General features: G+C 38.0%; 1 protein-coding gene across 3 annotated transcripts; it reads left to right on the top strand.

The window, feature by feature from the left end:
• Positions 1 to 3293: 3293 nt before the first annotated feature.
• Positions 3294 to 16082, top strand: arid5a (AT-rich interactive domain 5A). Of its 3 annotated transcripts, XM_058635124.1 has the most exons (8): positions 3294 to 3503; positions 5446 to 5517; positions 7474 to 7547; positions 11259 to 11427; positions 12161 to 12213; positions 14228 to 14325; positions 14414 to 14573; positions 14788 to 16082. In XM_058635124.1, exons 2-8 carry the CDS (start codon positions 5514 to 5516, stop codon positions 16009 to 16011), a joined length of 1782 nt encoding a protein of 593 aa, XP_058491107.1. In that variant the 5' UTR covers positions 3294 to 3503; positions 5446 to 5513; the 3' UTR covers positions 16012 to 16082. The 3 variants fall into 3 exon arrangements, with proteins under 3 accessions (XP_058491107.1, XP_058491105.1, XP_058491108.1); XM_058635122.1 differs by lacking the exon at positions 3294 to 3503 and having other exon boundaries at positions 5421 to 5517; XM_058635125.1 differs by lacking the exons at positions 3294 to 3503; positions 5446 to 5517 and adding an exon at positions 7207 to 7379.
• The last annotated feature ends 414 nt before the right edge of the window (positions 16083 to 16496 follow it).

Raw genomic sequence — 16496 nt, 5'->3', positions numbered from 1 at the left:
AGATTCTGTGCAGAACAACGAGTGAGTAAAGTTAAGCAAAGCGAGAACAAAATGACAACGTGATGCCTGGGAAATGAAAAAATCCACGATCCCAAAAAAAAGACGAAGATGCTCGTACAAGTGCCCTACCGTCTTATTAAGCTGTGTCGGCACATGAGGTCCTTGAATTTGAGGGAATTGGTCCTGGAAAGTCCTTGAATTTGATGTCAACCAAGATGTCTCCTAACATGTCAAATTTGGGTGAAATAATTTATCATTTGGCAGAAATTGTAGATAAAATAATCAAACGTATTTTTGCAAACATGTATAATCTATCATAATTATAATCTATAATCTATCATAATTATTTATGACCAGAATTTCCGCAGCAAATGAGTTAAAATCGGCACCATTGACGAGAATCTGAATCACATTTGTGAACAAATTTGTGTTGAAATTGTTCGAGGGTTGCCGGTTCCATGGAGGTTTATTCTGGGCAGGGGTTAATTTGGTCTGTTGCACCTGTTCCACGGTCACCGGTTCGAGTCCCTGGCAGTTCAAAAGGCTGGGTTTACCCCTGAGCAAGGTACCCAACCCCCTTGGGGAGCGCTGCTCAGTGGCTGCCCAGAAGTTTCCCAGTAAAGGACGGGTTAAATGCAGAGAAAGAATTTCCCTAAGGGGATCAATAACGTATAATCAAATATTGACATTCTGCAATTACACGTCGTTGCTGTCATGACAAAGTCATTTAATAACCCTAATACACAAATCAAATATGATGTTTTAGCAGTTTGTGGAATATGAAATTTGAGCTGAAATTGTCCTCTGATATTAGTGTCTTCCTGAAATGAATCATCGTGTTGTCTGGGCTTAGTTTCAGGAGAATTTCCACACACACCTACACATGGTCTCACAATGCTGAAGCTTTTGTAATATTAACTCCCACTGATGTTAGAGTTAAGACTCTCTCTCTCTCTCTCTTCAATATAAAGTTTGTTGTTCTCCCGATTATACAAAGTAACAAATTCAAACTTTCTTTGTGGGAAAAGCTCTTTGTGCAACACAGAAAGTGACAGTTTCTCACCATGACGGGAATCTGAAACATGAGCACATTGTTCTCAGGACTGTGACTCACTTCAGACAAGAAATCTTTTTTTCTTCTTCTGTTTCGTATTCACAATATGTTCTCCACTTATTGCGCTGTTGCCCTTACCTCAACCTCACATGTTTATGTCAGTGAAAGTCTGAAATGAATGGCTGGGGATTTTCTCTTCTCTTCTCTTCTCTTCTCTTCTCTTCTCTTCTCTTCTCTTCTCTTCTCTTCTCTTCTCTTCTCTTCTCTGATGATGTTTAAAGCTCATCATCCCCACATTTGTGACAGGGTTATTAATCTTCCTGCAGCTGACAACTCAACAAGAGTTTCTTCAAAACATGTTTCGCCGTTCATTGGAATCAAAATAGGTTTGTTGTAAAGCCTCATTTCACCACATAAATGATGAATATTGTCAAATTTCACTGTTCAAATCTCATATTATTTTATTTTTCAAACAGCTTCCTCATGATGTTCACTACATCTACAGTTAGGTTATTAATTATATCTAATCAAAGATAAACAATTACTGTATCTCTAATCTACATAAACAAGCATGTCATCTGCATATCAAAATATGCTGTCATTGTGTTCATGCATGAATCGGGTGAATCTTAACAATTTTAAAGTTTGTAAAGAGTGTTTATTGATAATTTTGTCAACAAAACAGTTTCAAAGTTGCCTCATTAAGTTCACTAAATCTACATTTTAGTAGTATATGACCTCTAATTTAATCGCAGATAAACAAGCGCGTCATCTGCATAGACAGATACTTTAAAACACAACAAAACTTCAAATTCACACCAGATCGATCTTATCATCTTGACATTAAAACTGTTTTTTTTAAAAACCCAAACCAGAACTTGTTTTGTATCTATTACAAAAAAGGGGGTGAGAGAGAGAGAAAAAAATCCCTCTGAAATTAGGACAGTTTCTCGATATTTGGTTAATTTGACATTTAAATCTTAATGGTTCTGAAATGTCAAAGTCAGACGGGGGAATCCAACATCCTCCTTTTAACTGATTTTAAAAAACATGTGAAGGAAATGTGGAGTTCAGTTCTGCCGCTCCACGATGTTGTTGTTGTTTTATAATTTTACAGTCGAGGACAAGAGACGGAAAAAAAGACGGTCGAGTTTTTAAAATGTCAAAGAAAATAAACCTCTGACATGATGAGAACTTTGTCGAGCAGATGTGAAAAACCACTGCACACTGAAGTGATTTTCCAGCTGTGAAGTATTTTGTTAAATTATATTAAATTATGAATCTATGTTTATTTATGTCACCTGACTGAAATTAAATATTTCTTTGAATAATTTTACTTTATTCCGATATAAATGCAAAATTACAATAAATTTGAGTTTTTTCGATTTGTGATTTGAACAATTTGTAGATATTTGGATATAAGATTATGTAAAAAAAAAAAATCCAATTTGAGTTTGTAGATATTTAGTTACAAGATTTAAAAAAATAAAGTTTTGATTTTGAAATTTGAACACTTTGTAGTTATTTGATTCTGAGATTGTGATTCATCAGTTTTCAAGTAAGATTAATAATTATAACTTTGGGGTCAATATAAAATTACGATAATCTCAAAATCTATTTGAGATTTGCACAATTTGTATTTTGGTTATGAGATTATGACGTCAATTTTTGGATTTCAGATTTAGACGAAATTACAATAAATCAGTTTTGCACAGTTATTTGATTGTGAGATTATGACACACCAGTTTTGGAAGTAAGATGAGGGCAAATTTGATTTCATTATGACATTTGAACAGTTTTCACAGAGTTTTGTACAGTGTGTTGATGAGTGAAAGATTATGATAAAACACTGTTAAGTAAGATTGTGATGAATATGCATTTAATTCACAATTTCAAGTTTGTACAAATTTGCTCACAAGATTACAATGAATCAGTATATAGATGTTTTATTTTATTATGATAAAACAGTTACAATAAATTTGATTTCAATACAGAATTTGGACAGTTTATATATACATATATATATATATATATATATATATATATATATATATTTGGTTACAAGAGAGAGTTTGATACGTTTATGTCTGACTCAGAAGTTTTCTGTGACTGTTTTTATTAGTGAAACTTAACTTGATCCTGATGTTAAATGCTTATTAATAACTTTATTTTGAATTGACTGGTGTGTTAAGTCAACGCTCTAGTGGAAAAAAAAAAAAAAAAGCTGTTTCTCCATTGGCTCTGGCGTTTCTTTTATTTTTAACCTGTATATTTAAGGCAACGGTCAGTCAGTAGAAACTGTTTTAAAGAAGTAGCTCTGCCTGTTCCTTAAAATGTCACCTCTGAACTCTTCTTCTACAGCATCATCATCGTCAGCTCACACGAGAACCTTAAGAGAAGGTGTTTTACTCAACTCAACCCGACTGCTCTGACTCAAAACTTGTTTCAGGTAGTTTGAATTTTTCCAATAAAAAAAACCCCCATATACTGTATATTTGCTGTGTATCACATCACCATTGAATTACATCGTTTATCTTCCCTGAAATTTCCAAACATCTGCTCTTTTGCAGTATTTTATGTCAATATTCAGTATTAACTCTTTAAGCGTATTGCAGCAGTTATTGCACAAATAAAAGATACAGTGACAGTAAATGAACAGATAAATAAAAATATATCATAAAGGTCAGATGTCGCACACTGGGTTTAAATAAAAAAACTTTGTAGAAAAACCTTTTCTTAGAACTCTTTATGACCAATGACCTTCGACTCTTATTAGTTCCTGATTTGAACATCAATTCTTAAAATGCACCAGTTTCTGTATTAAGGACGTTTGGGAAATGTTGTTCTTGTGGCATTTACACGCATTCACCATTTAATTTTGAGCATTGCTTTCTTTCACTTCCCCAAACTGAGAAATGTGTCTGGACCTTAATGGTCACCACGTTTTATTCTGTCAAAGATAAACTAATTGTAATAAGAAGAATCATGATATTGTGTGTAACTCATGTATTTTGTCCATTTTGTATAAAATATTCATACTTAAATATAATTGTTTTATCTTTAATTTCTGCCAAATAGAAATAATAGCACCTGTATTTCTCACACTGGACCTTTTAAATTTCAATTTAGAGACAAAGTAAACGGTGGACGTCCTCACTTGGTTCACATCAGGAGACAAATTGAAACATTAGGCCTGGCTTTTAACTTTAGATTTGACTAAAGACTAAACTCCAGTTATAGTTTTTATAATTAACTTACCTCAGGTTTTGGTCTAATCCGACCCATTCAACAACTTTGAGTGGTTTATTCAAATTTGTCACACCTTTGGTGTACCCGGTCAAAAATGACCGCCATAGAAAATTAATAATATTAAAAAAAAACATTCATCAACAAATGGGGCAAAAAATATGTTGTATATTAATATAAAAGCAGTTCAAATATAATAAGTAGTAGCTAGTTTGATAAGAAAATGTAGATTATGATGTAAATTTCAGAATTGAACCAATAATATATCAATATATTGCATCATGTTACATTATATTGTTTTGATTTTGTTAAGATATCGCTGAGATAACCCTGAACTTGTTCAACGGGACTGAACCATGTTAAATTTAAAATACCTCCAAACCTGTAATCTGCATCAGATCTGATGGTCGATTATATAATCCCGCAAACACAAACTACATTTTTTTTAAAATACGATAATCTTTGACAGATATGATATTTTTTTGACAGTTTTGCCGATTATAAAAGAATGGGATTTATTGACAATTTGATCATGTTTTGTGACGTCATCAGTGGGTAGATTCTTACCAAAATGTAATCGTCAATTCAGATTGATCCGTCACAAAATAAATAAATTTAATCTGATGATAGATTATCTAATCCTGCATACACAGACCAAATTTTGTTAAAATCCAATGATCTTTGACAGAGATATGATTTCCTTTTTTGACATTTCTGCTCATTATAAAAGAATGGATATTTATTGACAATTTGGTCATGATTTGTGATGTCATCAGTGGGTAGATTCTTACCAAAATTTAATGGGAATTTACATGTGTGATCAGCTACCCATTGCAAAGTAGGACAAATTTACAGTTAAACCCACGCCAATGCAGAGGTAATGTGTGAATTTTATGAGTAATTGTGATAAATATCCTTTAAGATGAAATATTTATCTCTTTTGCATCACTTTCAGTCAAAATTGGAGCAGATTAAAAACTCAGCTGTTGGTTTCTTTTGTGTGTGTGTGTGTGTGTGTGGGAAAGTAACCAGATGAGACTTATTAAGTAAGAAGAGGGGAAAAAAAAACTGAAACAAATGATGTGCTGCGGTGCCTTCAGTCGACCAATGAAACTGACTTTGTGGAAACACCTTCCTATTTCGAGGTGTGGAGTCGAGGACGGAGCTTCAGTGTCTCTGAGTCAAAGTCTCACACCGAGGACTGCGCATACACATGGGTGAGTGTCATTTTTAACTTTATTAACACCATTATTACTGTTGTTTTTTTTACTTTTTTACTCTTTTTATGTTCAAACTGTGTTGTTTTAGTTCTGTTAAATCATAAATACTCTCATATGAAAGAAATGTCTGTAAAATCTGATATTTGATCATTTAAAAGTCGCAGAAAAGTCATATTTATTGCTTCTAAACAAGAAGTAAAGAGGAAAGTAAAGTAGAGATGCGTGAATTTTGTGCTCAAGTGCGCTAACAAAGTATTTGTGTACTTTGTCACATTACAACACTGGCTTTAATTCAGTGAAACATTACATTAAAGTGCAACTTTTTTGAGGTTTTTGGCCAATTTTTTCCCCTCATTTCACGTTACACTGAAAGTGGCTGTAGATATAAATCCTAAATAATCTCAACTCTGTCTACACAAATGCTGTAAAATGTGATTTTGATTACTTAAGTATTTTAATTTAAAGGACATCATGTCACAGGAAAGTCGTATTTATACTTATTTATACTAGTTTATACTAAGAAATGACAATAATCTAGATTATTTGGTTAAAATTACAAAGGGAAAGACATTTAAATGAGTTTAATAACTGCATCGGACAAGCAGTAGTGTATATTTAAAAATATGTATTTTCTCTGACATGTGAAAATGGAGAAGTTGCAGCGACTGAAAGCAGAATTTAAGGTTCAAGCCGCAGCACAGGAAACAAGTGATCTCAGAAGAGAAGTATATTGGTTTTGCACACAGACGATATCAGTGTGGGCGGAGGGCAACAGCCGCTGCTGACACCTTCTCATCATTCACTCATTCACCGTGGTTTTCAATGCCTAACTTTAAAAAAAAAAAAAAAACAACACACGTACGTGTTTTTGTCCTCATAAAAATATAAAGTGTCTTTTGTTTCCAGCGCTGAACAGCCGTGTTCTTACAGTGTTGTGTGTGTGTGTGTGTGTCACAATATCAGATACAATTACAGTGCAGCTCACGGGCAGGAAGTGGTTTTGCAACCTGTGGTTTTATATCAGACTCGGTTGACAAAAAGGTTCTACTGATTTTTTTTTCATTTTTGCGGGTTTAAGTGTCAAAAATGGACAAAAAGAAAAGTGCATTGAATACAAATATCGTTTCTCCATAAAAATGAAGAAGTGGTCGATGTCTTCACTACGGTTTTTTTCCCTCTGAAAACCAAAATTCTCATGCATCAACAGTCGTGTATGAAACACCTTAAAGGGGATAATTGAGTAAAAGTCACTTTTTTTATAATATTACTTAAGTAAAAGTCAAATTTTCTGATATAAAATGTACATAAATTGAGATTGAGCCTTGGTGGCTCAGTGGTAGGGTGAGTTGTTGTTCAACTGGAAGGTTGTGGGTTCAATTCTTGGCTCTGCGAGTCTATGTGTGTGTGCGTGAGCAAAGACACTTGACCACATGTTGCATGTGCATGTGAATGGATGAAAACTGTCGTGTAAAAGCTCTATATACAGTAAATACAGACCATAATACCAACAATAGAACAGAACTAACACTGTTTATTGTTCTATGTGACAGTTATTATGTCTAAGATAACCTCCAGTCTGCGTGTTTGGAGCATGCGCCGTTCTAATCAAAGCCCAGTTGGTATCAAAGCACTATTGTCATCAAAGCGTTGCTATCAAAGCTCTTTCGTTATATGTTGACCTTTATTTGTGTCTCTGTCTAACTGCTAATCATCAGAACTCGTACGACTTGTCGGTTTTTATAACCTGTGTGTGAAATATAGCTTCATAAAGACGCTCGAGGTGTTCGAGGGATTATTGTGCTGAAAGGATCAGGCAGTAAAAACCTGGACACCAACTCTTCTTCTTCTGATTTTATTTGGTAGTAACGAGTAACAAAGAGACTTAGAGGAAATGTAGTGGAGTAAAAAGCAAAGTTTTCTTTTTCTTACTTTCTCTCTTTCTTTCGTCCACAGCTGAAGACGGACAGAGTGAGACGTCGGGACAAACAGAAAGCGGCAGCAGTGAAGACAACTGGACAATGAACCAGGTAGCAGTGCCGTGCACAGACATTTCATGGGCCCCCCACATATTGATTCATTCAATATGAATCAATATGTATTTATTTCACGCGCGTGTTTATATCGACGTATAATCTAAGAAATTACGACTCGTGTAATTTTTTGGACAAAAAACAAGTACGAAATGATAACGAAATTAATTTTATCCCGCGATAACGTGACAACGATCACATTTTTGCAAGAAAACACCCTTTCTATCCTGAGATTACACCTTCATTTAAAAAAACGAGCCTTGTAATCATGAGATTATGTGCTAATTTGTGTCATTATTGCCTCATAAAGAGATGTTTTCCATATTATGAGAAAACAAGCCTGGTCATGCTAAGATTACACGTTCATTTAAAAAACGAGCCTTGTAATCCTGAGTTAATGTGTTCATTTGTGTCCCTATTGCAAGTCGGCCATTTTGAATTATGTCTGAGCGACATAAAAAATGCGCCAATTCTTGTCAATCTTGTTATCTCGACGAATAATCTCGCAGTATAAATGTAAAAAATGCTCCCAGCTTCCGTATTCAAAGATATAACAACAATATTCCCACATCACACAAATTAGCTTTATAATCCCAAGATAAAATATGAATTTGTGTTGTTATTGACACAGAAAGAGATGTTTTCCATAACTATATTTTGTAATTATAAGTAAACAAGCCTTGCTATCCTGAGATAAAACGTTAATTAACCTCGTTATCTTTGTGATCCTGTGATAACAAGATAAATCATTCTGTAATCTCGCAGTAAAAATGTTGCCGTGTTCAACTTCTGTATTCAAAAACATTAAAACATCCCATTCAAAATAAAAACTGACAATATTCACACATTATTGTGAAAAAACAACAATATATTCACAATAAAATAAGTTTTATTGTGAAAAACTGGGCCGATATTCTCTCTAACGGGTTTGTAAAGAACGTTCCAGATTTCAGACTCTACAGATTTTTCACATTTCTGTCCAAAAATGTCTCCTGGAGGTTAAACAGTAAACAAAAACACAACAATCGCTCTTTCATGTCGGATTCTAACGTCTGTCAGTGCTGGTAAAGACGTCAGTTGGACTTCTGGTAGTAATCGGGGGGGCATTTTATTTTCCATGAGTTACAGTTAGTGACTACTGACTACTCAGAATGACTTACGCTTCGTTTTCACTTCCCTTTTTTTTTAAATTCTGCTAAAGTGCTGATTGTGAAATGAGTAACGAGCGAGCGATGATTCTGCTCTGGACGTGAAATTATCACCACATCAGACTTGGATATTTCACAGCGTCTGTGTGTGTGTGTGTGTGTGCGTAGAGAAACTGCAGCAGGTCGTCACAGGCTGACACAGTTTTCTGGTAACTGGAGACGAGACGCTCATGAGACGCGAGAGCTTCGTCAAATTTCCTCCACGACAGCGAGGCTGCGAGCCCGAGAAGCCCCGGTGGTTTCTGCGGGCGATCTTCGGGTCTGCTGATGCCAGCGACCCAGAGTCAGAGTCAGAGTCAGAGTCACACACCATCATCAATAACACGCTGACATCAATCACCCACAAGGTTTTCCAACAAAAAAAAACAGTGGAAATTAACTGAATGTCGTTTCACAACAGTGTGTGGAGTCAGATCTGCAGCTCAGATACTCCACACACACACCTCTCTCGCTCTCTCTCTGTGTATGTGTGTGTGTGTGTGTGGCTTTGACATTTCCTGTACACAACCATTGATGTATAAAACTGAAAGTTTTGTGAATCAGTCACCGAAAGTAAATCAGTCGATGTTAGTGAACACATTTCAAGACATTACGTTACATTATTTTAACTCTTAGACGCAGATTCAGAGCGTAATAATAATAATAATCTGCTACAGTGGAAAAGTCAGACAGACAGATGTGTGTGTGTGTGACTGTGAGCGGCAGAGTGGAGACGCTGTGCTGTGACTCAGTTGGGGCTATCTTGGGTAAAAAAAAAAAAAAAGGCCTGCACCTTCACTATTACTCACTGTGGAGGCCTAACTTCTCGGAACCAGGAACCACATACAGGAACTCCATTCAATATGAAACCACCTTGAGCCGATTTGTTGTATAATGACTGAAATAAAGCCACCGCGCGTGTGTGTGTGTGTGTGTGTGTGTGTGTGTGCGTGCGTGTGCGCAGTGATTCAAAGCGACGCGCTGACATTGTCCATTCTGTGGCCTGCTTGTCAAAAATTGATTGACGCAAAAAGGGGGGGAGGGGGGGGAGATAACGTGAGAGACGCAGCAGCAAACTTCTGTCGCATAGAAAAAGGTCACGGTGTCAGTGTTTTTTTTGTTGTTTCTTTTCAAGAGTCAAATTTAGAATATCATCAGCGTTAAAATGCAGAAACGCCTCTGTGGGCAGTTTCTCTTCTCGTGCTCCTCACTTCTCCTCTCGCAGTCCATTTAACTGATGATTTTAATTCTGCCTGCCTTCACTCTTTCATTTCTGCTTTCACACAAACCACAAACGGTGACTTTATTATTTATAATGCTGCTGTACTGTTAATTTCTCCATATTTCAAATATAGCTATATATATATATTTATATACACAACACTGGTGACCTTTAAAGTGGTGACACCGATCCAGAGTGAAAACAGAGAGTGTGTGAGGGTGGTTGGAGTGGGGTGCCAGATTTGACAAATGATGTAAATGAGAAGCTGTGTGTTTAATCTGCGTTACAGTGTGTGTTCATGCACAAACACACACAGATACAGTAGAGGATGTAAATGGTATGACAAAAATTACACCATTCTGAGAGTAAAGTCAGAATTCTTAGGAAACATTATGGCAACATTTTGAGAGTAAAGTCAGAATTCTTAGGAAACATTATGGCAACATTTTGAGAAAAAGGTCAGAATTCTGAGAAAAAAGTCTGACTTCTGAGATTAAAGTCAAACATATGAGAAAAAAGTCAGAATTCCAAGAAAAAAAGGCTGATTCCTAAGCGAGAAGTCAGAATTCTGGGCAAAAAATTTGTCAGAATTCTAAGACAAAAGTCAGATTTCTCAAATTAAGGTCAGAATTATGAGATTAAAGTTAGAATTCAGAGCAAAAAGTCCGATTTTTGAGACAAAATGTCAACATTCTGAGGAAAAAAAAGGTCAAACATCTGAGATTAAAGTCCGAATTCAGAGTAGAGATTAAAAGTGAAAGTGTGAAACGGCAGCAGAGAATGATCACATGATGAGAGGAGATGTTTACAGACTGTAAAAACATTATGTACTTTAATGTAAGTTGGTCACAGCTATAAGCAGGTAAACTTATATACAGATCCAGGAAGTTTGTAAAACACAGGTGCTGATTGACCTTGTTTCTGTTCCTGACACATCCTGGTCATTTTAAATCCCAACATAATAACATTTCTTACCTTTAACATCGATACAGTCCTGCAGAGAAACACCACCCCCACATGAAACCACGTTAGTTTTTAGCACATTTTATTGACTGACAGCTCTGGACCAGAAAGCCCACAGGTTTGCTACAGCCTGTGCAGACAGGAAGTGCGGTGGTTATCTATTGAAAGTCGTGGTAAAACAAAAACTCGCGTTTCATTTCAACATTTTTGTCTCCCATGAGACGCCCGTGAGTGTCCTCTTCCCATCTGTGAGCAAGCCTTGGACTGTAAACCACGTCTCCACACACGTGTGTGTAAATGTACGTGTGTGTGTGTGTGTGTGTTGTCCTCACGCAGGCGTCTCCTCCGGTGATCGAGATTCACGACTCCACGACCGAATGCGAGGAGGAGGCGAGGGCCAGTCCGGTGCAGATGGAGGAGAAGGCGTTTGTGTCGAGTCTGCACTCGTTTATGAAGGAGAAAGGTTCACCGATAGAGAGGATCCCACATCTGGGCTTCAAACAGAGTGAGTTCATGAACTTAAGTACAAAAATCACACATATAGACTATCAGAGCCAGGAATTGAACCCAGAACCTTTCAGTCGAAAGTCAACTAGAGACAAATAACCATCTCCTCTCACACTTATGGTCAATTTAGAGTGTCCACTTTGACCTAATCCCCCAAATCTGCATGTTTTTGGAGACACGCGGGGAGAACATGCCTCGTTCTGACCGGGTCATGAATCAAACTTTATTTATAAAGCACTTTTCACACAGGATGAAAACAGAATCAAAGAAAACAACCGTTTCAACACACATATGTTTGGTATTATGTGTAAAACAATTAATAGAAATGGTATCAAAATTGTGATTTGGGCCTACTATAATTCTTAAATCACAGAGGGAGCAATGTTATTGTTGTGACCTTTACACATAATATTCTAATATTCTTAGTTTCACACTGTAATCCTATTATAATGTGTTATAATAACGTGAAAATTGCAATTGCAATTAGACATTTGTTCAAAATCATAACACTCATATTCTTCCTGTCTTATGTGTTGTGTGTCCAGTTGGCGCATGTGCGTTGTTTTGTATACAGAAGGAAAAATTAAGAAAAAAGGAGAAGTTTTTAAAATGAATCAAAACAGAAAGAGAAATTAATAAAATAGATGGGTTTTTGTCTGAACCATCGTCAAGTTCACACGTTTGCTATTTTCATTTCTCATATGTGTTTTTTATTTGTTGGATTTTTGCAGTTAATCTCTGGAGAATCTACAAAGCTGTTGAAAAACGTGGAGGCTATGAAAGTGTAAGTATATATATATTTTTTGTGTGTGTATTTTGTTTACGTTACACAAAACACTCGCACTGATGCACGACTGGAGTAAAGTGTGAGTGGAAAATGAGTGGAAGGTCAGGCGAGTGTTTAACCACAGAGCAGGACAGTTTAGGCGTCTGAGCTCTCGGCTCAGCATCGCCGCCCACGCTGCGTCCTCTTTGATGTTGATGATGAGGACACTGCGGGACACGCTCTTCACACTGTGGGACACGCTCTTTACTCTATCGTCTCGCACTGAAATAGCCGCGAGACGCCGAGTTCAGGCTCCTAAACTAGATCTGACCCTCGTTCTTCAATCCACCACCATGTCTGTGGGAGGAAGTGCAGCGATATGAGTCGCCTGCATGTGCACACTCTTTAAGAACCAAAGGCTTTCTTTTCTTTCATCGAGCTGCAGTTTAACTGGCGTCTGAAGCGTAAACTGCCTTTGCCTTTCCTTTGAAACAGTGAGACCCAAACATTTCTCACAATTCAGAATGAAGGGGGAGCGTGTGTGTGTGTGTGTGTGTATGAGCAAACTAAACTTAGACAGTGAGTTTCTAGTCAGGAAAGTCCCAACATTTTGAGAAAAATAGATCAAAATAATAAAATTTATGAAGGTTCACAGAAAATTTCAAAATAAAATGGATTGTTTTGATCTGGAATGATACATTTATGATGTAAAAATGAGTCTATCGAATAAAAACAACAAGAATAACTCATTATAACTTGATATTTAGAAGTTTGAGACCTTAAACGGACATTCACCGCAAAGTTTCGTCATTAAAACGACATAACAACATGTCTCTCTGGTGGTCTTAAGACCTTATTGGTCTGTATTTATAGTCTAAGCTGCTTAACATGACAGTTTTGTCATTCACCCATTCATATCTACTGTGCGTGCACAGCTTTTTCCATCACATACCCATTCACAGGCAGGTGCAGCGTAGGGTTAAGTGTCTTTGTCCCGGGAAACAGTTTCAATCTACACTTGCCTGGAATCGAATCCTCAACTTTCCAGTTGAAAGACGACTTGCTCTACCACTGAGCCACTTGTCGCCACACTACTTTTCATTTTGTGCCAATTTTAACTGAGCTTTTAAAAATGTTTGTGGTCAAATTTGAAAAAATTAAATATGAATAATATTGGGAGTTTAAGTCATGATGTCACAACTGTGGAATCTCATTGTGACACCGTTTGGCCGATGCCATGTTGACATTTTGAAAAAACAGAAGTTCACAGACTTTGGTTACAACCAAAAATACTTAATCATTGGTTTCCCCTTAAACAGGAACATCATTTACATCAATTTCTATTGAAAAACAATAAAACAATAGAGAGGAAAATATTTACTCACATTGCAAATGTGAGTTGCAAGTTCTTTTTTGTTGTGTCCAGTGTGTTGCCCCCTAGTGGCTATTTGTTATACTCTTATTTCCTGATTGGCTGATAGGAAACTGGAAGACTGTGTCCAATAAAGATCTTTTTTTTATCAATATGGCAACTTTATGTGACCGTTGATATTTTTGAATCAAATTTTCAATCCATTCATGTTTTCATTCATGTGCATAAAAACAGGCTGATTAAAGTCAGATTTATGAGATAAGTCAAAATTCCAAGAATAAAAGTCAGAATTCTGAGGGGAAAAAAAGGCAAAATTCTGATATTTAAGTGAGATTTCTTATATATAGAATAGAATAGAATAGAATATACTTTATTAATCCCTTGCGGGAAATTCTTTCGTCACAGCACTCCAGTGTACAAAGGTAACGAATATTATAGCAGCAAACGAATATTATAGCAGCAATTTTTTTTTTTAAATTACAAAGTTAAAAACTATAAGAATAAGTACGAATAAACCTAAGAATAAAATTACAAAGTTAAATATATATATATATATATATAGATATGTATGTATATATTTATATCTATATATACATATAGATATAAATATATTATCGTAGCAGTTATGAACTGTTTCTAAAAGTGTTTTTGTTTAAACAGGTGACAGCTCAGCGTCTGTGGAAGAAAGTGTACGATGAGCTGGGAGGAAGTCCAGGCAGCACCAGTGCTGCCACATGCACTCGTCGACACTATGAGAGGTGAGGATGACGACGATGATGATGATGATGTGGATTAAAGACAAAGCAGTTTTTACTCACGTGAGCACACGTGTGTTTGTTTCTTCAGGCTCGTGCTGCCGTTTGAACGACACATAAAGGGAGAGGAAGACAAACCTCTGCCGCTGAGCAAACCTCGGAAACTGTACAAGAGAAACGTGGAGAGCAAGGTGAAGAAGGCTGAGGTCAAGAGGTCGCGGTCTCAGCTGGACGCGGACATGGATTCACAGGTAACAACAGACTGTCTGAATGAACAGAGATGAGTTGATTGTCAGTTTAAACGGAAACATGATTAACTCCTGTTTGAAATGGCTGCTTCATTTTTGCCATTGATGCAAATCCTTGTGGATCATTTCTGGCACAAAACTAAACTTTTTATCCATGTTTTCTCCACTAAATTGAGAGTGTTTTTTAACAGATATTCACCTCTGTGTTGTTTTATAGATCCTGACACACAGGAGTCCAGAAGCCGCGTGCCGCAGTGACGCCGTGATGCGTCCTCACTCTGCTCTGTGGGCTGCCACGTCAGACAGACAATATCCAGACTGCACTCAACCAAACAGAGACATTTGCCCTCCCGTCTATGCTCTTCTCCCGGTCCCTACATCTAGTCCTTGGACGGCTCATATCCCACCTGCTCCTGCTCCTGCTCCTGCTGCTGCTGCTGCTCCTGCTGCTGCTCCTGCTCCTGCTGCTGCTGCAGAGGTCATCTCTCCTCTGGAGAAGAAGAAGCGAATGGCTCAGGCGAGCCTGAACTTGGCGCCAAGTCCACAGAGCGAGGACAAGGAAAGGCCCTCGGTCATCTGCTGCTCGCAGTCTCCGGCACGGGCCTCTTCCAGCCAGAACTGCGGCTCCTCTGACGGCTCCCCGCTCCCTCTGTCGTCCTCCTCTTCCCGCAGCCCGTCCCCGCTCTCCGTCTCATCGGAGGACAGTCCGCCAAGGAAGGAAGACCCACCTGCGTCAAGCTCAGAACTCAACCAAAGCTGTGTTCCGTCCAGCTGTAGTGAGGATAATAAGGCGTCTCAAGACTTTACAGGACCAAACAAAGACATTTCTCAGCTCAGTTCCCAGTCGCTAACTGCTGAGTCAATAAAAAATCAAAATAAAGACTCTGTGGCGTGGGAGCCGGTCCACAAATATCTCACCCACCCTTTCCACTCGATGTCTACCTCAAGCTTCACCAAAGTTGTCCCAAAGTCCACGCAGCTCCTGCGACCTGCTCCCATCCGGCCGAGTTACAAAACCCACCCGAGCCGCTCGGCGCCGCCGGACGACCCTGCGGCGCACGGCAAGAAGCTGAGCAACGTGGCGCCGTGGCTCTATCAGACGGAGAGGAGGGACAAATCCAGGACAATGCTGCACAAAGTCCCCGCTCCGCAGAGTCTGTCCCACCCCGGCGCCGCGCTGCCCGTGCTCTGCGTCCTCTCGAGCTACGACAAGTCGGCGAGAGACTCTCGGCACCTGCCTCCGTTTCACCCGGTGTTTCTGCCCAACAGAATGAGACTGCCACAGTCCCAGCTCATGTACCACCGTATACCGGTGGGTCCAGGTCCGTCTGCTCTCAGTGGTTCTGCTGTTTATCCATATCCTTATTCTGTACCGCTGTTAAATCCACAGCCTGGATACAGTCTACCCGCCATGAATCCCATTTATCCTCACAAGCTGTGATCTTTCTTTTCTTGTTGTCGTCGTTCAAAGTGACTTTTTCTGTCTATTCCAATAAATGTGAAATGAGTTCATTCAGTGCAGATTAAGTCTTATCAGCTCCACACGACTCTCTGTGTTTCCCAGTGCAGTACAAGCTACGTTTACATGGACACAAGTCATCGGAATAAAACATGCCAATCCGAAAACTCTCATCCGATTCAAGAACAAATTTCATTCTGAAAGAGAGGGCTGGAATATGCCGATCGTCTGGTACTTCCAGAACACACCACAATCCGATCATTTAATTTTGCGTCCACGTAAACAATTAAATTACAGATTCCAGATGGGAACAAATCTTTTTGGAATGAAGAAAGTTTGCACATGTAAACACGACGGCGTTCCCGCGTTGCACCCCGGAGGTGGTTTGTTTTATGTGGATACAGACGTAGCCAACAGCAGCAACATTGCGTTAGTAAAGCGAGCCTAAAACTGGTTAAAGTTTGACT

This window comes from Solea solea, chromosome 8, assembly GCF_958295425.1.
Source record: "Solea solea chromosome 8, fSolSol10.1, whole genome shotgun sequence".
NCBI lineage: Eukaryota > Metazoa > Chordata > Actinopteri > Pleuronectiformes > Soleidae > Solea > Solea solea.
The sequence above is the reverse complement of the archived record's forward strand: the minus strand, read 5'-3'. Positions and strand labels throughout refer to the sequence as shown.